The sequence below is a fragment of the Microtus ochrogaster genome, chromosome 15, assembly GCF_000317375.1.
Source record: "Microtus ochrogaster isolate Prairie Vole_2 chromosome 15, MicOch1.0, whole genome shotgun sequence".
Classification (NCBI taxonomy): Eukaryota; Metazoa; Chordata; class Mammalia; order Rodentia; family Cricetidae; genus Microtus; species Microtus ochrogaster.
The window spans coordinates 25,033,100-25,053,674 of NC_022017.1; the positions used below are offsets into that span (position 1 = coordinate 25,033,100).

The following is a 20,575-nucleotide window of genomic DNA, read 5'->3' on the forward strand; positions in this document are numbered from 1 at the left end:
CAGGAGTTTGAGATTTCCCTCAGTTACATAGTAGTTCAGCCTAGGTAACATTAGACCCCGTTTCCCTGTTTGTTTGTTTTTTAAGTGATTTTTATAATTTCTCATTACTACACTCCTTTCTGTGAGATAAGCTATGAATAGTAGAAAGAAGATGACTGAGTGTCTGGGAAGATCCTTATCCCGGTGCTCTGAGAGTCCAGCAGCACATAGGACGGTCCCTGCCAACAGCTGGGGGCCAGTGTGCTGCTAGCCTGGAGTCAGGAGGTACCTGGTACCTGGAGACAGAGACAGGTCTGTTAGCCATGGCTTCTAATTGACCTGAGAGCTGGGATCTGGAGCTGGTAAAGGCTGAAGGAATCTGCCCAGGAGTCCTGGGAGCTCGGGAGGGGACCCAGATGGGGAGGTGGTGACAGAAGCCAGGACAGGACTCCGCCCACTATGGGAGGAAGATGTAGGGGCTAGACTGTGTCCTGAGGGTGTCTGTCTGGCTTGGTGTGCTAAATGCCTTTCTAGAAAGTTCCTAGTTCTTAGAAAGCACAGTGTGATGATCTTGACTTTTACCTTGACTGGTTTGAGAGCTGGGGAGATTGGGAAAGCACACTCCTCAGTGTGTCTGAGGGCACTTTGGGGAAAAGCTTTGGAGGGACATTTGCTGTGCCTGAGGGAGGAGCTTCATCGGCAGGCTTGATGAACATGCTTGCCAAAGACCCAGTCCTCTGAGATGAAGGCAAGCTGGCCGAGAGACCCTGAGGAAGGCCAGTTAGTTTCCTAGACAAAGATGAGAGCCCTTACTGTTAGCAGGTCCCTTAAAAGTCATTCTGTGGCTATCAGAGTGACCTATGGGACCACAGCGAAGCTCCTGATTCTATGGAAGTTGCCACATAAATAACATGTGATGTTATTCAAAGAAGCTCAGGGAACTGACCTCTGCTTAGCAGGGGCCATGTCCAAAACTGGATCTTTCCTGTGCCACCAGGACTGTGAGCTCCAGTTGGCTGCTGACCTGTAGACTAAGCAGTCAGAGAACTGCCACCATCCAGTGTGTAGGGGATCCAAGTGTTACTGTGAGCAGACATCTTTTTTTTTTTCAGCCTGACCCTTAATGCCAAGGTCATGCCTGGCCATGTCAGTAGGGTAGTGAATGAAAGCCTTTGTAGCCACATCCAGCCTCTTCACAGAGGAACAGCAAGCGGACGTGTGACCCACCTGTCCTAGGGATGAAATCTGAAGCGGTGGCTTCGTGTCACCTCCACAGGGTCCAGCTGCTTCAAAAGCCTGATGTTTCTTTCACTTCGTTAAAGCACAAAATGAATTTCTTTGGTTGAATACTCCCATGGTGCTAACTCAGCTCTGACTTCTGCCCAACTCTTGCAGTCAGGTGACAGCTCCCGTGCTGAGCAGCAGGCAGGCAGCAGATTCTCGCTTGATATCACAGTGGGGACTGCAGGGCAATGCAACAGGGAATGGGGGTGGTCGTGGTGGACAAGAGCTGCTGGACACCTTTGTCTCCTGACCTTGAAGGCAAGGAGAGGTAGGAGGGAACTGATCAGTCAGTGCAGTCACAGTTACCCCGGTCAAGGTGAGGCACTGGTTAGGCTGAGCAAGGAAGGTGGTGCCAGGGGCCTGGGGGTGCGACTCCCTCCTCTGTGCTCCCAGCAGAAGAGAGGGATGGTGCTCCAGCAAAGCTGGGGTCATCTCAGGCTCTGGTTCTAGTTAATTCTCTGGTATTGTGGTAAAACACCATCACCAAAAGTAGCTAAGGGAGGAAAGGGCTTGTTCATCTTGCTCTTCCAGGTCCCAGTCCATCACTACGGAAAGTCAGGGCAGGTGCTCACTCAAGCAGGACCGGAAGCAGAAACCACGAGTGCTGCTAACTAGCTTGCCCATTGGCTCATGCTCAGCTAGCGTTCTTACATAGCCCAGGTCCATCTGTCTAGGATGACACCACCCACAGTGGGCCGAGTCCTCCCAGACATGGCCGCAGGTCAATCTGATCGAGTCAGTCCCTTTCCCAGCTTGTGTAGGTTGTGCCAAGTTGACAATAAGAACTAAGACCTTCACAGTTCACTTGGTCTGCCGTGTACTTCCCCGTGACTGTGCTCTGTGTAGGACTCCCTGTGTTCTTTTTTTTTTTGTATTTTTTAATGTATTTATTTATTAAAGATTTCTGTCTCTTTCCCTGCCCCCGCCTCCCATTTCCCTCCCCCTCCCCCAATCAAGTCCCCCTCCCTCGTCAGTCCAAAGAGCAAGGCTGTGAGGCACTGCAGGCAGCTATGTAGAGGTGGGTGGGGCCACATACCTTCCAGAGCTTTACAAGAGTGGCTGCCTGCATTGCAGACCTGTCTTAGAAGCTGCAAGAGGGTTCAGGGCGGTCTCTGTGTCTGGGTATGCTGCAGGCCACTTTACAGAGCCTTGCAACATGACCAGAAGGCCGTTTTTAGTATTTTCAACCTTCATTTTTTTGAGTGGATTCTTTTTACTCTCCAGCTGTTCAAGGGCCAGAGAAGGATAGAATCAGCTGGCTGGAAGTCAGCTACAGTTTTGGACAGTTCCATTAGCACTAAGGGCTTTCCTGTCCTTTTTGCAGGGTCCACAGATTGTGTGTGTTACTCAACAGTGGGCACAAACGATGCAGAGACGTCGGCTCTGCACATCATTGTTGGTGAGTCCAGGCTTCTCTCCTAGGTTTTTGTATTTGATTTTATGTGTACGAGTGTTTTGCCTGTGTGTACATCTGTGTACCACATGTGTGAGGCTGCCTGAGGAGATGGTGAGCCTCCATGTAGGTGCTGGGAATTGAACCAAGGTCTTTCTCAACAGCAAGTGCTCTTAACCACTGAGGTGACTCTGCAGCCCCAAGTCCTGTCTTATACATGTGGGTGTCCTATGCACAGACCCCAGGCCCCTGCTAATGTCATTGTGGCCCTGCTGCCTCAGATTCTCCTTTGCTCTTCTCTCTTAACTGGCTACCAGGGCTAATTCCCATTGTGAAACACCTGCAAGGCTCCAGGGTGAGTGACAGACACACCCAGCCCCTGCTCCAGTCCCAAGTGAGAAACCCCACAGGAGGAGGGGGAGCTCTGGGGTTTCTGAGAAATGGCTGGTGGCTCTGCCCACCCCATCACTCTTTACAGGGTCTTGTCTTACTTGCAGTCATGGAAATGCTGTATTTTAAAATAACCACTTGGGATCTTATTGTTGGTTTGGCTGTTCTTTGAGACAGGGTCTCATCATGTACCACCAGCTGGCTGGTCCTTACTACGCTGACCAGACTGGCCTCAAACTCTCAGGGATCTGCCTGCCTCTGCTTCCCAAGTGTAACTTCTTTTTATTTTTTTCTCGAGACAAGCCTTTTCTATATTGTCTAGATTGGCCTCAAATTCACAATCCCCTGCCTCAGTCTCCTGGGTGCTGGGATTGCAGGCGCATGCGCCACCACACTTGGCAGACTTTGTGTTTGAAGCGCTGTGTACCTGTTTTCAACCTCAAGCCTACTTTCCCTCTGTCGGTGCCATGGACATCCCTCCTGGACGCATCCTGCCCGCCCTTCAGAACAGTTCTCAGACCTTTGCTTGGAAACAGGGGCCAAATTTTGTCAATGGAGAACTCGTTTAGAGGTTCCAACACATACCCTGGCCCAAGAGTGGTCTTCTTCTATCCAGGAAGGTCATCCTCTCTGCCTGAGTGAGCAGCTCTGGGAGGGACCTGATGAAGCAATGTAGGAGGCAGGGGACACCCACCTAACCAGCCAGATCAGCCAGATCTACCCTGCTGCGTGCAGTGGTGTGACAGATGTCACAGTCAGATAACCATTGTCGTATCTGAGTGTCGTCACCCATGTTGCTACACTGAACGAGTTCTGTTTCTTGTGTTTGCAACAGGCAGGCACCTCCTGTATGTGCAGAGGCAGGGTAGAGGAGGTCAAATGGGGACAGGGTTCCTTTACAGCTCTCCTCTCCCACAGGGGACTCGCTGGCCATAGACGTGTCCTCCGTGCATCACAACAGCACACTGCTGCGGTACTCGGTGTCTCTGCTGGGCTATGGCTTCTACGGGGACCTGATCAAGGATAGTGAAAAGAAGCGGTGGATGGGCCTTGTCAGATACGACTTTTCAGGTGCGCGTGTCCACAGACATGGAGCTAAATTCGTACAGTGCCCCCAGGGACAGATTCGGGGGGGGGAGGCTTGCTTTCCAGATGGGGACATGACCCTGGCTATTGTGCCCCAGATCCTGTCCCCCTCAGAGTCCCAGCTTGTGTCAGAACTAGATTGAGGGAGGCCTGTGGATCTGGAGTATGGCTTTATCGTCTGTCATGGAAGTGGTAGGGGTCAAGGTAGATGTTTTCACAGGATACGATTTTTTTGTTTTGTTTTGCTTTTTGAGGCAGGGTTTCACTTGTAGTTTTAGAGCCTGTCCTGGAACTAGCTAGCTCTTGTAGACCAGGCTGGCCTCGAACTCACAGAGATCTGCCTGCCTCTGCCTCCCGAGTGCTGGGATTAAAGGCATGCACCACCACCACCTGGCTGGAAAAGATTATTTTTACGGTCACCCTGACCATAGCAGGTGAAGTGAGAGGAAGCTTCACTGTGAAGCAGTGCAGCAGCCCTGGGCATCTGCCCTCCAGATGCACTTTCCCTTCCTTCCCTTCCGCCAACGCACCATCTTCCCGAGCTTCTTTCTATAGTAGCAGCCACCATCTGTGAGAAAGTGTACCTGACCAGGACAGGAGAGGTCTCAGGTCTGCATCTGCTTCACTGGAACCCCAGCAGGGAGGGGGAGGACTAGATAGGAGGTCTTCATCCTCCCTTGCCCTCCTATTGTGCAGCAGAGACTCTGTCCCCATTTCACAGTTGAGACAGTATGCTTAAATGACTTGCCGAGGTCTGTTGACACTCTTCCTGCAGGTCAGTGGGTCTCAGAGGAGGTAGACATCAGTGTCCCCGGGGGGCTTGCTAGAGCCCAGATCAGGGCCTTCCCAAAGTACATCTGATATGGGGCAGACCTGAAACAGTGCCCTTGGAAAGCAGATAGAGCCCTCGGTAATAGCCATGTCCCCTCTGATCACCAAGCTACGATGAACAAGAAATGCATGTCAGCTTCAGGCTACACCAAAAGTTACCACCTGCTGGTTTCAAGTAGTGGGTGGGTCCTCTTCCCACCCCCATCAGGTTTAAAATGCCAAAGAGAGGAAGTTAAGGGACAGAACGTGAAATGCAGGGCGTGGCTTTCTGGTGGGCTCGGTGAATCCCTTTCCTGTGTTTAGTGCATCCCCCGAGCCTGGGCCCTGTTCTGTACAGTTTGCCATCGGCAAAACTGTAAAGTTTCACGACTCCGAGCACCAGAACCCACCTCTCTTCCCATGAGAGGACACTGTGGGGTGGCAGAGGCACAACATATAGCCAGCCCTTCCAGAAGAAAATGGCTCTGGGTGCTGAGCAAACAGTGGCTATGTCCACATTGAGGCACTGCACCTGCCCCTCTGCTGGAATGGGAAGCTCCTGATGGTCCAGAGCCTCAAGCCAGTGCCTTCAGTCTTGGTCCTCTCGGAACACTTCTGAGGAGCCCCATCCTTCCTCTCAGGCGAAGCAGCTCTGGTCTGTGTCCCCACCACATTACAGTCCTTTCCGAGCCGCTTGAGGGTGTTAGCACACGCCCGTTGATGTTGGTGTTTGGCTGCCATGAGGTGGAAAATATCCACTGTACTGGGCAGCTGGGAGCTGTACGAAGGAGAGCAAGGCGTGAAATGGAGAATTCCCTCCTAGACTCTCAGACATGCCAGGACTGGCCGACTGCAGGTGAGGTGGAAAGCTAGGGTTCAAAAGAGGCTTCTGCTTGTGACGAGACAACTGTCCCCAGTGTCCTATTAGAGCTCAGTGTTGCACACCACACCCAACTACCAGACTACTCACCGTGGGTCCGCTCCTCTAGGGTGCTGGACACCGGACATCTCCTGGGGCCCACCGGGAGTAAGTGGAAAGAGAAGGTAGTGCCAGCATGCAGACAGAGGCAGCAGAAGCCCATGATCCAGAGCCATTCTCCACAGAGTTACCCTTGCGTGCTTTTGGACCTAGAACCTGGCATAGGGGACTAGCACCTGGAGGGCCACCCAGAAGAAGGTGGAAGGAGCCAGGACCCTCCTCCCCGTAAGAGAGGTGCTTGTGGCCTTGTAGGCCTCGACAGAGTGGAGCCTGGCCCCTGTGTGGAATGGAAGGGTTTGGTGTACTAGGGGTTAGCTGGGGTGAATGCCTCAAGGCCAGCATCGCATCCCAACATACATAAACTAGACAAAGAGGTCGTGCGGGACCACAGCAAGCCCAGCTAGACTCAGAGCAGTGGTCACCTAAGACTTGTAGGGCAATACCTGGACTCTCCCGTGCCTTCTGCCCACTCTCTGCTATCAGAAGCCCAGTGGTCCACCCTGCTAGCCTTGCCCATCCTGACACACACCATGCCATTGGCACCATGGATAGCATGGCACAGCAGGCCCTTTAGGAGACAGGCAGTACCACCCTGACCTTGGTCCTAAGGTCATCCAGGAGAACTCTAATGTTGTGGATGACAACTCTGGCAGGGGTTAAGCACACAGGAGGCAGGGGCATTGCTGACTACATTTACGAGGGTAGTAGAGACCCTGAGCCATCAGGTCACACAGGGCACACCACTGAGTTCATGTAAGATCACTGCTGCCAAGTACCCTGCTTTGGCAACTTGAAGGCAGCCTGGATATGTGGCTAAAACTCTGACCACATCTCTCACCAGCAGCTTTGCTGTGGTGCTGCTCCTTGGGCCATGGTGGGGAGGGCAGAATCTGCATCTCCTTCTGGTACAGTAGCAGTGTCGCATGCTTTCCCCTGCAGACTGGTCAGCTTCCTAGAAGTCTTTCCTTTTTTAAGAAATTATTAGATTGTGTGTCTGAGCATTGCATACATGTCTGGTGCCTATGGAGGTCAGAAGAGGCGTCAGATCCCCTGGAACTGAAATTACATAGGGTTGTGAGCCTCCGTGTAGGGAATCCTACACGTTCTGGGAATCCAACCTGGGTCCTATGGAAGGACAGCCAGTGCTCTTGTCGGCTGAGCCACCTCCCCAGACCCTTGTCCTCTTGGTGGTGGTGGTGGTAGTATGTAAGGACCCTCATTACCAGGCAGTGACATGTGGTTCTTTCTTGATTGCTCTTCTTCCCAGGGTTGAAGACCTTTCTCTCTCATCAATACTATGAAGGGACAGTGTCCTTCCTCCCAGCGCAGCACACAGTGGGATCTCCACGGGACAAGAAACCTTGCCGGGCCGGGTAAGCAGGTGCATTTCCGCGTGGGTTCCCACTGTAAATGACTTGATGTGTGCAGGGCTGTTTGGGAGCCTGTTCCTGGTAGGACAGGGATGCAGAAGGACTGTCTAAACACAGAGGGAAGCCCCTAAGTTTCACAGGTTTGCGTAGGGCTTCCCAGTTCACAGATGCTTCCAGAAGAGCTGGCTCAACAGTCCCATCCTGGAGATGTGCACAGCAGCTATCTCCTTGCAATGGTGCAGACTCAAGGCGCAGGTTCGAGACTAGGCCAGCCGCACCCGCACCTAGATAAGAAGTCTGCACTGAGGCAGTGGCTCAGCTCTGAGTTACTTACTGCCTGAAGCATAGGCTCATCACACTTGTTACCTGAGGTAAAGGCGTTTTCACTCTAAGGATGCTTGGTAGATTTTTCACGTCACCATTGATGCATCCCAAGCTAGGCAGTTAATAAGTCCCAGAGATGCCTGCAAGCCTTGGAGAAGGAAACTGCTGATTAATGGGTGTGAATTTAGGTCTAATCTTGAGAGTTCAAAAAAGTAGTCTGCTGAAGAATTGCTGTTGATGCCTTTGAAACTTGAGCCTTTTCATTATCTACAAAGAGTTTAAATGCTTTTCTGTGTGTGGGGACCAGGGGCTCCGTTGTTGAAATGTACAATCATGCACTAAAGACACAGTGACCATGCTGTCTTCCAGGTGCTTCGTGTGCAGGCAGAGCAAGCAGCAGCTGGAAGAGGAACAGAAGAAAGCCTTGTACGGCCTGGAGAATGCAGGTAATCTTTGCCAGTGTAGTCTTGAGTGTGGCTCTCTCAGGGCATGGCCTCTTCTGGCTGTCTGCCTTATCTCCCGCTTTTCTTGGTTATACTGTGTTAGTTTTAGCTCTAGCTCTAGGCAGCAGCGCGTCACTGCAGCTTTGGAGATGCTAGGACACCTAGATATTTGTGACAAGGCCTTCGATTGCTGTCACAAGGCTGACCAGAGCCAAGGAGATGCTAGGACACCTAGATATCCGTGACAAGGCCTTCTATTGCTGTCACAAGGCTGACCAGAGGCAAGGCATTGCCGTTCCAGCTGCTATGGAATATGGATTGGCAGGTACCCTGTTTGGGCTTGGCTGAATGAGGGCCTTCTGCTCTAGTTACAAGGACTTGGTTACACCCCTATCCTGAAGAATGGCAGCTAGTGTATGTGGATAAGTGGGTGTGTCACCTGCCCATAGCACTGTCTATGGCCTCTGAGATTGGAGTTTTATGGAGTATTCACATGCAAGCTGTTGTTCTTTAAATCTGTGGCAACCATTCTTAGCCTATATAGTCATATAGAGAGAGCTGGCAGGCCAGATTAACCCCTGCAGAGGTCTGCTCTACCAGGCTTTTTCTTTTGGGACACCAACCAGCTCCCAAACCATGACACGGAGACTTAGTATTAGTTATGAATGCTCAGCCTAGCTTTGGCACGTTTCTGGCTAGCTCTTTTAACTTAAGTTAACCTGCTTCTCTTCATCTACCTTTTGCCTCGCGGCTGTTTACCTTTCTCCCTTTGTCTATCTTACTTTCACTGCTTCTCTGGTCTGGCTGGCTGCTGACTGGTTTCTGGCCCTGGCGTGCCCTTTCCCCACCCTTGTTCTCTTCTTTCTTCTTCTTCTCTTCTTCCTCTTCCCCCGGCTCACATAGACTTCTGTTTATTCTCTCTGCCTGCCAGCCCTGCTTATATCTCTCCTGCCTGCCTATTGACTATTCAGCTTTTTTAAAAAAACCAATCAGGTGCCTTACACAAGCAAAGTGAAACACAACACATCTTGACATAATTAAACCCACATCCTTACATCACCAAACAAATGCAGCATAAATAAGTATAACACATCTTTGCCCAGTTAAAATAATATTCCACAACAGCCTACTCACCCTTGTTAAACTGCTGTCCAAAAACGCTCTTACAGGGAGTAGGGAAATGACCTGCTCCCACAAGACCTGCTTGGGTCCTGAGGTGAGTGGGTAGTTCCATGGTATGTAGTCAGGCCAGAATGAAAGCCAAGAACCAGAGCAAGAGGGAGAGTGTACAATCCCTTGCCGCTGTGCCTCTGCCTCTGCCTCTGCACCACATTAACCGTGGTGCCCATCCGTTGTCCACCACAGAGGAAGTGGAAGAGTGGCAAGTGATATGTGGGAAGTTCCTGGCTATCAATGCCACCAACATGTCCTGTGCGTGTCCCCGGAGCCCTGGGGGCCTGTCCCCAGCTGCCCATCTGGGAGATGGATCTTCTGACCTCATCCTCATCCGGAAGTGCTCCAGGTTCAACTTCCTGAGATTCCTTGTCCGGCACACCAACGAGGACGATCAGGTGAGGTGCACTCTTGCCCCAAGGTCATTGACATTTGGGCAATCCCTGCCCCGCTAGTTGGTAGGCTCTGTTGTTAACTGCAAGGAGAGATCATCTTTGGATGTGCATTTCATACTGTCAACCTTACCAGTTCCTTCATGTAAATTTCATTTCAAAATAGAAATCTAGGGCCTGGAGGGGTGGCTCAGCAGTTAAGAGCACTGGTAGTCCTTGCAGAGGACCTGGGTTCAATTCCCAGTACCCACATGATGGCTCTCAGTTGTCTGTAACTCCAGTTCCAAGGTACCCAATATCTCTTTCTGGCCTTCATGGGCACCAGGCAGGCACATCATGCATAGACATATATGTAAGCAACCCCCCAAACATACGATTAAATAATTAACTTTTAAAAATAGAGAATCCTACAAATCACCACTAATGAATCATATGGTTCTTTAGAGTACTCATATCTGTAGAGGATTTTTAAATATTGTGTGTGTGTGTGTGTGTGTATCTATCTGTTTGTCTGTCTATCCGTGTGTGGGTATAAGCATGTGAGTTCAGTTACCTGTAGAGATCAGAAACATTGGACCCCCTGGAGCTGAAGTTGCAAGTAGTTGTGAGCCACCTGATGCGGGTGCTGGGAACCAAACTTGGCTCTTTTCCAAAAGCAGTATGGGCCCTTAGCCCCTGCGCCATCTCTCTAGCCTCAGATTTGAGATGTCAAAGGTATCAGCAGTTGTCTGACGCTCCTGGGAGGGCTGCGAACATACTGTCAGTAAGATGTCATATGGGGAAGACTGGTGGCTTGGAAGGTTGGTCTCACTGATGGGCTGGCGCCCCCACGATGTTTGCCTCGGCAGTTTGACTTCACTTTTGTCGAAGTTTATCGAGTCAAGAAGTTCCAGTTCACATCGAAGCATGTGGACGACGAGGACAACGACCTGAAGGAGAACGGGAAGCAGGGATTTGGGCAGATCTGCACAGACAGCCCCACGTGCAGCTGCTCGCCCTCTCGAAGCTCCTGGAACTGTGATGGGGAGATCCTGCACAGCCCTGCCATCGAGGTCAGGTAAGCGGGTGGGATGCCAGACATCGGCAAGAGCTCGCTGGGGTTTGTGGCAGAAAACAGGAGGCGTTGCTTTCCCGTGGCCTTATGCCGGGTGTGGAAGCTGTGGGATCTGAAGTTTGCATGGGGCAGGGCTGACTCTGTGGTGCTGGATTTTACAGGCATATCCGCGGGGTTTTCAGGCTCCTCTGTTCTTGTTTCTTTCTCTCCTATACTCTGCATTCTGCCCCTGGTCTCGGTCTCTGTCTGTCATATTCACACACACACACACACACCCCAGTTAGAAAAATAACCAAAAGTAACTGGCTTCATGGGTACTTCCTAAATCCTGGATCTCCTCAATTCCCTCACAAAGTATCTTGCCTTCATGATCAAGGATAAGTGTACAAGGTAGAAATGAGAAGCACCAGGCAAGAGCCTGAGGTACTGGGAAGAGTATCCCGAGGCTGTCAGAAAAAGAAGGGAGGTGGAGTCTCAGAGGGGCCTAGAGAGGTCATACAGCCTTGGGGACCTCAGAAGTCTAGAGTGGCCAGTAAGCACAAGAGGCCAGAGCCAGGTGACTGGCTCTGAGTGACTTTGCCCATTCAGTCACCTAGGTTCCCAAGGGGAGCTCAGAGTCACTCTGAGCCAAGCTTCAGAACACAGGTTACCCCTGTAACTCATAGACTAGGCCTGAGTGCCCAGCATCCAAGCTATGAGTAGGCTGGGGGAGGCTCGCTTGCATGCTCACTGTTGCTGGGGGAGAGGGGGCATTTCTTCCCCAACATGTGGTATAGGGATAGAACCCAAGAGAAGAGAGCAAGCGAAGTCTTTCTCCATAGGGAGAATAAAGCAAGCTGTCTTTTGAAAACAGGCTATTGATTTAGTGTGGTTGTGCACATTTGGAGACTAAGGTAGAACCGTAGGATTCTGGGAGGTGAGGGGCTCAGGTCGGCTGTGAACAATGAAACACACGTGCAGTTTAAATGCAGCTGTTTATCTCTGCAGGGTCCACTGCCAGCTGGTGCGCCTCTTTGCTCGGGGAATCGAAGAACAGTCCTAAGCAAGAATCCCAAAGCTGAGAAGCCGTCTGCCTTGAGCTTGGGGAGTGTGAAAACTACTTAAGAAAAATTCGACAGACCAATTATGTTGATACATCCATCTAAACTTAGAAATTTATTTTTGATAGGTAAATCTTGGTTTTAGAAAAGACAGCTTTGTCAACAATTCTGTATCCATACCTGGCACCCTCACCTCGGTTCTATGTGCATCTGAGTGGCTTTTCATATATCTTGTTCTCAGCAAAGGCACTTGCTGGTTTGGCACGTGGCTTGCTAGATTTTAGCCACGCTGACCACGCAAATTTCAAGACAGCCCTTTAGTGGCTATACTGCAATAATTTTAGGGACAGTATAATATTAATACTTGCCAGGAATCAGGTTACACCATCTGGACACACGGGTAACGACCCAGTCACTCTGAGCCCTTTGTGAGACTTACTCTGGAGTTGTTCGTGACCAGGTTTGGGAAAGTAGATGGCTCTCTTTGCCTTCACTTTACACCTCCATTCTGATCAGGATGTTGCTATGTGGCCCCTGTCGTATGCCACAACTGTAACTCAACACAGTGAGGTCCTCTGCACAGCTGCACCTCCAGAACGGGGCCACAACACTGCGAGAAGACACCCAGGGTGACGTCTCATCCTCAGGATTCCCCACATCTGCCGCCGTCACAGCTGCGTCCTGTGAGACAATCCAGCAAAGTACCCACTGGAAGTTTCGTTCCGTCAGCCCTGGTAGCCAACACACTCTGGCCCGAGCAGTCTGTCAATCACCGGCCAAAAGGAGGTTCCATTTGGAAACAAAGCACTTGGCACAGCTGGGCTCTGGTGGGTGGGGGGTGGGCAGAGGGCAACTGGCACGCACAGAGGGTACGTTGGGGATTTTATACCACCCTCAACCTGAGTGTCAACAGTGGAGTGGCGGGTTATCCCAGGTCGCCCCCGGGTACTTTGGTGCAAGCCCTGTGTCTATTTCCAGGGTCCACATCCATTCTTCCCTGTGGGTTCTATTCCGTGTACTTATCGACAGCTTGCTCCTTGTCTAGCAAAAGGGTATATAATCCATGTCTTGGCTGTTTGCTTTGTCTCCACAAGGGGACTTGTAGTTGCTCTGGCGGAAGCCCTGGGCTCATGACAAGTTTCCTTTGAAGGCATTCCTGACCCAGGAGCTTCTCAGCCACACACTGTGGCCTGTGCTGTGTCTCCAAGTGGATGCATCTGAGAAGAATATGCAGCATAAACTTGGATTGCGAAGGGGGAGGGGCACTGACTGTTACAAGAGTAGGTTTTAGGTTCTGTACTGGGGAAGGAATGCATCTCGTGCAGGTCCTATTAGTCAGTCACTACAGAGTTCTGCAGGCTGCCCATTTCTAGGTGCTTTGGCGTGGGCTTCTGTTTTGAAGCCATACATGAAATTCTCTGTTTAGTATTCAGTCCCATCCAGACAAAAGGGCAGCTGTAAAGGCGGCCATGTTTAGGGACCATGGTAAAGGTAATCGGGTAGTGGTGCTAGTTAACGACCGATGGTCAAGGGGAAAGCTGGGTAGCGAGGACATGCACCTAGCAATTTCTATCCAGGTCTCTTCCTGGATAGGCAGGACCCAAAGGTGCGGGACTAGCAGCTCTTTGAAGTAGGTAGGTAGCCCTGGAGCAATGTAGAGCAGACACTGGGGTGGCCACCTTGCTGTCCATTCATCCCGGCATTCTAGAGGGGCTCAGGACCTGAGGCAGCTGTGGGTGCTCCTGGCTCTCAGGAACTGTACTCTTCTCGCAAGGATTCAGGTCTCCATTGGCTCTGTTACACGCTGCCCACGCCCTGGTTCACCCCTGCCACTGCCAGCTCTGGAGGAGGGGATCCAGGTAGAGGACATTTTGTTGGTGCTTAGCAGTGCAGGCCATGTTCAGAATCTCACTTTGGCACTATCATGGAGCATCGTGAGTGTCAAGACCCTTACGACCCTTGACACTTGTACACAGGATGGGAGGGAGCCCCCTGACATTCCCAAGCAGTCGGCTATGGTCTCCATGATGCTTTTTAGATGCCATAGCCCAACCCCAGGCCTTAGGTATTTTAGGAGAGAAAAACAAACAAACAAAAAATAAATAAGCAGGAGTAAAGATCAGACAGTGGCAATTTAGGATCCTGTAGGGGTCTGGTCCATATTCTAATCCCTTTGTGGCCCACTAGTGCACAACAATTAGGCAGCAGTCATATGCAGCAGCTTCTTGTTTATGAAAATGAAGCAGCGGGGGTGGGAAGCATCTGGCTTCCCCTCAGCTGCTTCAGTCCGTGTACAATCTCTTGAACCGGGAGCTCTGGCATGAGGATGGCCCAATATGCTTCCTGATCTTGCTGGCTTCAAGATTAGCAAGGCATATTTGATCTGATATGTTTGAGACGACAAAAAAATAAAGTTAACTTTGGGCAGAATTTGGAGTTTTTCCCTCTTTTTTTTTTCCCCACGAGTTCTTATTTTCAAAACAGATTTTAAGAAAACATAGTTTAGAGAAGCCGTGCTAAGAGGCTGAGTGACCGTGCCCTCCCTGAGAGATCTGGCCGTCCCTCACCCCAGCCTGGGTCACTCTGCTGCCAGTCTAGCCTCGGAGGAGTCCCTGCCTGGGATGGGTCTCACACAGCAGATTTATTTAGCTAGGAGGTTCTGCCATTTGCCTGAAAGAAATGCCCCAGGTGTGGCTTCGTGCCTCAGCCTTGGCGCCCCAGCTGTGCTCACACAGCAGGTGTGCCAGGTTGAGCATGGGTACCTGTGTCCCTACAGCCATGGTGGCGCATGTCTGGGTCACATCCATGTGCCCTCACCTATTCCACTTGGCCTAAGGAAACCAGATGAGGGGCTCAACCAGGACCAGGCATGGCGGTGCCTCACAGTTGAGAGGCTGCACCACAGGTGCAGGAAGGACGACCGAGTGGAGAGTGACTGGACGGTCACAGTGGGTGTGTTCTCAGGAGAGCTGAGGGTATCTATTTGACAAGTTCCCAGGGAACTCTGACTGTGCTGTATCCCAGCATCAAAGCGGGTGTAAGCTATGGATGGAGTGACAGAAATAAGATGGATGGATGGATGGATGGATGGATGGATGGATGGATGGATGGATGGATGGATGATGGATGGATGGATGATGGATGGATGACACAGATGTGTATGGAAGGATGGATATAAAGATGGGTCAGTAGATGGGTGATGTGTGGGTGAATGGACAGAACATACAAATGTCCAACCTCCTATGGCTGGTCCTAGTCCCCTTCCAAAGAGGTCTTGGCAGCCCCTGCTTACTGGAAGCTCATTTGGGATGCGGTGGGGACAGGCACCATCAGTATGCCTTTCCAGGTTTGACTCTCAGGTTTCCTCGTATCCCTGTGTCCGATGTCAGCATCTGAATCAATAAAGTCATAGCGTTGCCAGAGACCTTTCTGCTCAAGACCCCAGGCTGGCAGAGACCACCGCTCAACAGGGCCAAGGCTTATACCGCAACCCCAAGGCATTGTCTGGTCCAGACACCCCCTCACGTTACCCAGACGAGTCACCTCTCCTCTGGACTGTCTTCTGGGACCCAGGGACTATCTTCTGTTCCTAGCATCCCTCACACCGGGGAGCGCAGTAGAGCAAACAGCACCCACTTCCAAGGCCCCACGCCTTCATTCTCCCAGGTGTTTTTGTGCTGAACCCTGCTGCAGTGTTAGCCATGAGGACTCAGTTGTTCTAACAACCAACACCTATACATTCTGCCAAAAAACAGAGGCCCCACAAGCCTTAGCTTAGAGCATTTTGGGTTTATTAAATAAAAATTATAATTTATACAAGACTTTGTATCTAAACAAGATTTTTCTTTAAAAAAAAGTGAGAGGATTTTTTTTCCTGCCAGTTCTTTATAGAATATGATCCTTTTGTAGAACAAAAGTTACACCAATAACAATTATGTACAGATCCAAAACAGACTCAAGCTTCAGACATATAAAATTGAACATTCTAGGTCAGTGATTAGTCAGAAATTAAATACCTGCTCAGACCACACAATCCAGTACAAACCCCAGTGTGTCTAACAGCTTAGGGCCTGCACAGGCCCCTGGCCCAGCCCTGTCCACCATGGGCCAGTCTTCATCTCTCTTTCCAAGAGAAAGAGACTCAAACTAAACCGCTTGGTCCACCCTAAAAGCCTATTCAAGGCCTCTGTGTGGCACCCCAGTGACAGTATTCACCAACCTGGGCACTGCCAGGGTCCAGAAAGCGTTAACCACCATGTGTGCTTCACCCATATGTGTGTATCAGCCATATAGCCATTTACAGTGACAAGTCATAGGCCACGCTTCCTCCCCTCTGGCATGTTGGGGTGCCACCAGGTGTCCCCCCCTTATCGCACTCCATGCTCTTCAGAGCATGAGACTATTACAGGGCCCAAGCCACAGCTCTGGGTGGAGGAGGGTCCTGCCTCCATGTTTAGACTCTTCCATCCATGTACCTGGAGCTATGTGGCCTTTGTTGCACATTGGGGTGGTATGTGTGCTTGATCTGGCTGCCTGGCAAGCCTTTCCCAACCCCAGTGTGTGGCCTGAAGCCCCTGGAAATGGGGTGTCATGAGCCCAAGCCACCAGGCCTCACACCCACACCAGCAAATGAGGATTGGCGCAAAGGTAAAAATTACATTTGAAAAATGATACAAAAATAAGAAAAACAGCTTGCTCTCTGTAAAAAATATAATCTTCTGTTTCTTCAAAAAAACAATCTCAGTGACACCTGAAGGACTCAGGACAAGCTGAAGGAACCAGAGTGATCCACCCAGAAAATGCAAAGGTGGGGTGGTGATTGCACCCTTCAGAGGCCCAGGCCTGCAAGATCAACCACCCCTACAGTCTCCACCTTTGTTGGGGCAGGAAGCGTGGGTAGGGCGGGGTCTGCCTGGCCTTTCAGAGCGTGTAGGAAGGAAGGAATACTGTCAGATGTTAGAGGTACAGGGCAACTCGGCCCCTGACCTCTAGGCTCTTCCCACAGCTGTCTCCTGTGGCACAGGGCCCTCCCCTCTCCCTGGTAGCCCCTCAGCCCAGTTCCCTGAACCACCCACCCCATTACTCAGAGCGGCTGCAGCCTGGAGGCCAAACGCCAGCCAGACTCCCACTGATGCTCACTGAACAGCAGCTGGAGTGGAGAATGCCCTCAAAACCTTACCGAAGAGCAAAGTGTTAAAAAGGTGTGCTTTTGCCAACATGCCACTCTGGACCCTCACTGGCCATCAACTACTGGTCTGGTCTCTTGGCTGGAGTGTCAAGCCAAGATGGGTCAGATGAGTGACAAGCTCAGGCCCAGACACCAAAAATGGAGGAGGAGGTACCCCAAACACCAAGCCCAGAGAGGCCCTACCTAGTCTTGCAGTGCCCACAGTAGGTCCAACATGGAAGGAGGGTCTGAGGGCCACGTGAGATGACTGGCCATTTCTTCACTGGAGAGGGGCCTCCCTACCACTCCTCTCTGTCTTACCATTCTGGCAAGAAGGGGTCACAACCACTCCCAGCTATGGCTTTGATGGAAAAAAGCCTCTAGCCTCTGGAGAACAGGGGTCATGGGATCATGGAGTCTCTCAGGATGGCAGATGCTGGGTCTGTACCCAGGCCAGGACGGAGAGTGAGGAGCTGTGCTTAGCAGAGCCTGAGGACGAGTGTCTTGTGTGCCATCCTTCAAACAGGTTAAGAGGATCCTCTGCCCACCTGTGTCCACAGGTGTCCATGAAGGTGCTTCACGCGCTCAGCACGGGCCGGCCCGGCACCATCCAGGTGAGTCCCAGCCTTCGGGTCTGCAGGACCCAGACCACCATAACCAGTCACAGTCCAGGAGAATTATTGCCAAAGATCACGAGGACATCCCGTCCGATCCTCTACCCAGTGATTAGCCAGGGTTCCAGCAACACCTCAGAGTCAATACTAGCTGTCACCACCAGAGGCTGCTGCAGACGTGATTTTCATGTACTGGCTGAAAATGGTCTCAAAGGCTTCGTCTCTGTGCACCATGGCACCAAACACCAGGGGCTGGGGGAAGAAACGGAAGGGGGATGGGTGGGTGAGCACTTCATCGCCAGGCTGGGGCTAGAATGGACCCTGTCAGATTAGGACAGCAGCCTGGCAGCGACAAATGACCACATACTCCTCTCACCCGGAAGGCTCCAGCCAAGAAGAGGACCCAGCCTTTCCTCCTTGGAAGGATGCAGGATCCATTCCCTCTGGGACCCACCAACCTGTCTATTCTATAACTACGGTGCCTACCCAAGCTGACCTTCCTGAACCTTGACTCCATGTAGCAGGTTCCTACGCTGAGGGAGAAAGGAGCCTCTACCCAAACTGAAACCACATCCCAGGGAGGCTCACTCAGGTCCCTGGTGACAGATGGGGAAGGGAGTAAGGTCATCTGCCAGGCACTTACTTTCTGGGTTGATGGTGTTGATACAGCAATTCCCATGCCTGAGCCAGGGAGGACAGACAAGACTTTATACTGAAAGGCAAACACAGCCATCACCAATCAGCCTCTCCCAGGGAAGGGGTGAAGCCAGTGTCCTACGAGCCCAGGGCACTCTCCTCTGCCAGGCACACAGACACCAAGACCTGTGGAGACCTTGGACATCTCAGCCACAGGAGCTAAAAGGGCTGTGTCTCCTGATTCTGAGGTGTCCCCCACCCACTTCCCAGGGGCTGATTGTCTGTAGAAAGCCACCTGTGAGCATGGCTGGTCCCTAAGGGTAGGCTAGGATGATCATGGCCCTGACTAAACCTGTAGGAGTGACCATACAGCCATGGGCTGAACCAAGGAAACAGGAAGACCCCATCTAGTACTAGGGACTATTCACATCTAGGCTACTGGCCTGCACCCAGGCTCCTCAGATGGGGAGGCTGATTGGCTCCATACTCAATACATTCTTCCTGTCCAGAGAAGAAGACCCCCCATGAATGCCCCCTCCAGGAATACCCACTCCGTATATAGGGAGTGGGCACTCTAGGGAAACTGCTGAGCCTCACTCTGTGGATACAAACATCTGTGTGCTCACTTGTAAGAACCTGTGACAGGAGCTCAATGTCTGGGGGCCGGGGGTGGGGGGGCAGTCTCAGACATAGGTGGAAGTCTGTGACAGAACTCCAACTCTCCCTTCATGACACAGCAAGGGCTAGGATGCAGCTCAGTTGGCAGAATGCTTGCTGAGCATGTATGATTCCTGGGTTTGATTACCAGCAGCACAAAATAAACTGATTCAAGGTCAGCCTGGACAACATGAGATCCTTTTTCCAGCTGGGGCGGGGGAGGGCACAGTTGGTCAGGCAAACCTCACTGTTACCCTTTTCTGTATGTGTAACAGTGTCCGGCCCAGCTGCTGACTCCCAGGACTGTGGGAGAAGCGAGACTGCCCTGTGGCCTAAGGTACACAACTCTCTCAGAAGGAAGTTGACAGGGCTCTGCACGGAGACTTCCAGAAGACAAGGTGCAACACTGGTGGCAGCGGCACCCAAAGATGTCTCTAGATAGCATCTCCCCCAATCCGGGAATCATCCGCAAACCTCTCCACCCCAGGCTGGGAGAGTGGTGGGATGGGTGTGAACCCACCTTCTGGATGTCTGTGATGTCCATCAGCTTGATCACCTTGTTCCTCTTGGAGGAGCCAGACTTGGAGCTCTCGAAGCACAGATAACTAGTCAGGGAAGAAATGCAGAGGCACGAGATAGCAGCCAGAGCGGAGGGGCTCCTGCTGCGGAGGGTCCTCCCCGACTGCCTCCACAGCCCCAGGGGACGGTCAGTGACCCACCACACTTAGCACCTGGAAGGAACTGTACAGCCTGCTCTGCGCTACATCTAGGCCTTTCTCTGCCAGAAGATTCCAGCAGGAGCTGCAGGGAGGTGTCCTGAGGCCCCACCAGGCTCTCCCGGGCCAACCTCTTTGGCAAGGTGAGTAAAAAGGTACTGGGGGCTTTGGATACTGCTGCATGTATGGGAGACAAGATGGAAAGGGGCCCCCATGAGGATGACTGTATACCCTATTCCTGTTGTAACCCTCAAATCCCACGGGGATGCTGAGGTGTAGCAAGGACAAGGTGCTATGTAGTCCCACTTAGGGAAGAAATGCCAAAGCTACCTTTAGCCTAGCCTCAGACAGCAGGGAGTCATGCACTCAAAGGCCACTACTATAAAACCCCATTCCTGAGAGCTTATATCCTTGGCCATCTGAAGAGCCTTGACCCCACATGAGCATCCTAGATGAGAGACCCCTTCAGCTCAAGGGAGGCCGGTACTGGTCCAGGAATGGGGTCAGGAAGGCCCGACAGTTGGGTAGAGTGGGGAACAGAGCCTAGGCTGTAGCAACTGCAAAGCCTGCCTGCTGGACCTGGACATGTGTCTGGGACCTGGGGAGGACCCTCTCCCACTTCCTCCCCACCAGTCATGCTTCAGCCTATGGCAACACTCACTTCTCTGTCACATACAGAACCCCGTTCCTGATGTAGTCCGTGGGCATCTTCCGGTCTCGGTTTATGAGGCAGCAACGCCAACCATTCTCACACACTGATGGAAAAAATGGATCTGGAATTTCCTTCCTCTGGAAATACCTGGGCTCTAACCTACATCGGTGCTAAAGTTGTGCCCACATCCATGAGGACCATCAGAAAAGGTCCAAGTGTGTGAGCTGATGGGGCACAGTGCTCAACCAGCACGGGGCAGCCCTGGGTTCCATCCCCAGCACCGTGAGTATACACAGAGTCCACAGTGTGGGGAGTAGGCCTGCCAGGAGTGAGATCACCTAGTGTCTGAGGAAAGGGCCTTCCTTTCACAGTAACCAAATCAAGCTGTAGTGCTCACTACCTTAGGCAGCTTTCCA

At 51.7% G+C, this 20,575-nt stretch overlaps 2 protein-coding genes across 3 annotated transcripts in view; one reads left to right on the top strand and one right to left on the bottom strand.

The window, feature by feature from the left end:
* Positions 1 to 14,144, top strand: part of Cerk (ceramide kinase) — a 43,088-nt gene extending 28,944 nt beyond the window's left edge. Inside the window, exons 7-13 of the mRNA XM_005354387.3 lie at positions 2,588 to 2,662; positions 3,965 to 4,117; positions 7,189 to 7,294; positions 7,985 to 8,061; positions 9,424 to 9,629; positions 10,472 to 10,680; positions 11,665 to 14,144. Of these exons, the coding sequence (XP_005354444.1) occupies positions 2,588 to 2,662; positions 3,965 to 4,117; positions 7,189 to 7,294; positions 7,985 to 8,061; positions 9,424 to 9,629; positions 10,472 to 10,680; positions 11,665 to 11,719 (881 nt within the window). The 3' untranslated portion in view covers positions 11,720 to 14,144. The remainder of the gene's footprint in view (positions 1 to 2,587; positions 2,663 to 3,964; positions 4,118 to 7,188; positions 7,295 to 7,984; positions 8,062 to 9,423; positions 9,630 to 10,471; positions 10,681 to 11,664) is intronic.
* Positions 14,145 to 15,544: 1,400 nt separating this feature from the next.
* Positions 15,545 to 20,575, bottom strand: part of Gramd4 (GRAM domain containing 4) — a 78,424-nt gene continuing 73,393 nt past the window's right edge. For both annotated transcript variants that reach the window (XM_005354389.3, XM_026782663.1), the window contains exons 16-19: positions 20,169 to 20,262; positions 19,312 to 19,396; positions 18,142 to 18,210; positions 15,545 to 17,750 (exon numbers count right to left, since the gene is read on the bottom strand). In XM_005354389.3, coding sequence (XP_005354446.2) covers positions 17,646 to 17,750; positions 18,142 to 18,210; positions 19,312 to 19,396; positions 20,169 to 20,262 — 353 coding nt within the window. In that variant the 3' untranslated portion in view covers positions 15,545 to 17,645. The remainder of the gene's footprint in view (positions 17,751 to 18,141; positions 18,211 to 19,311; positions 19,397 to 20,168; positions 20,263 to 20,575) is intronic.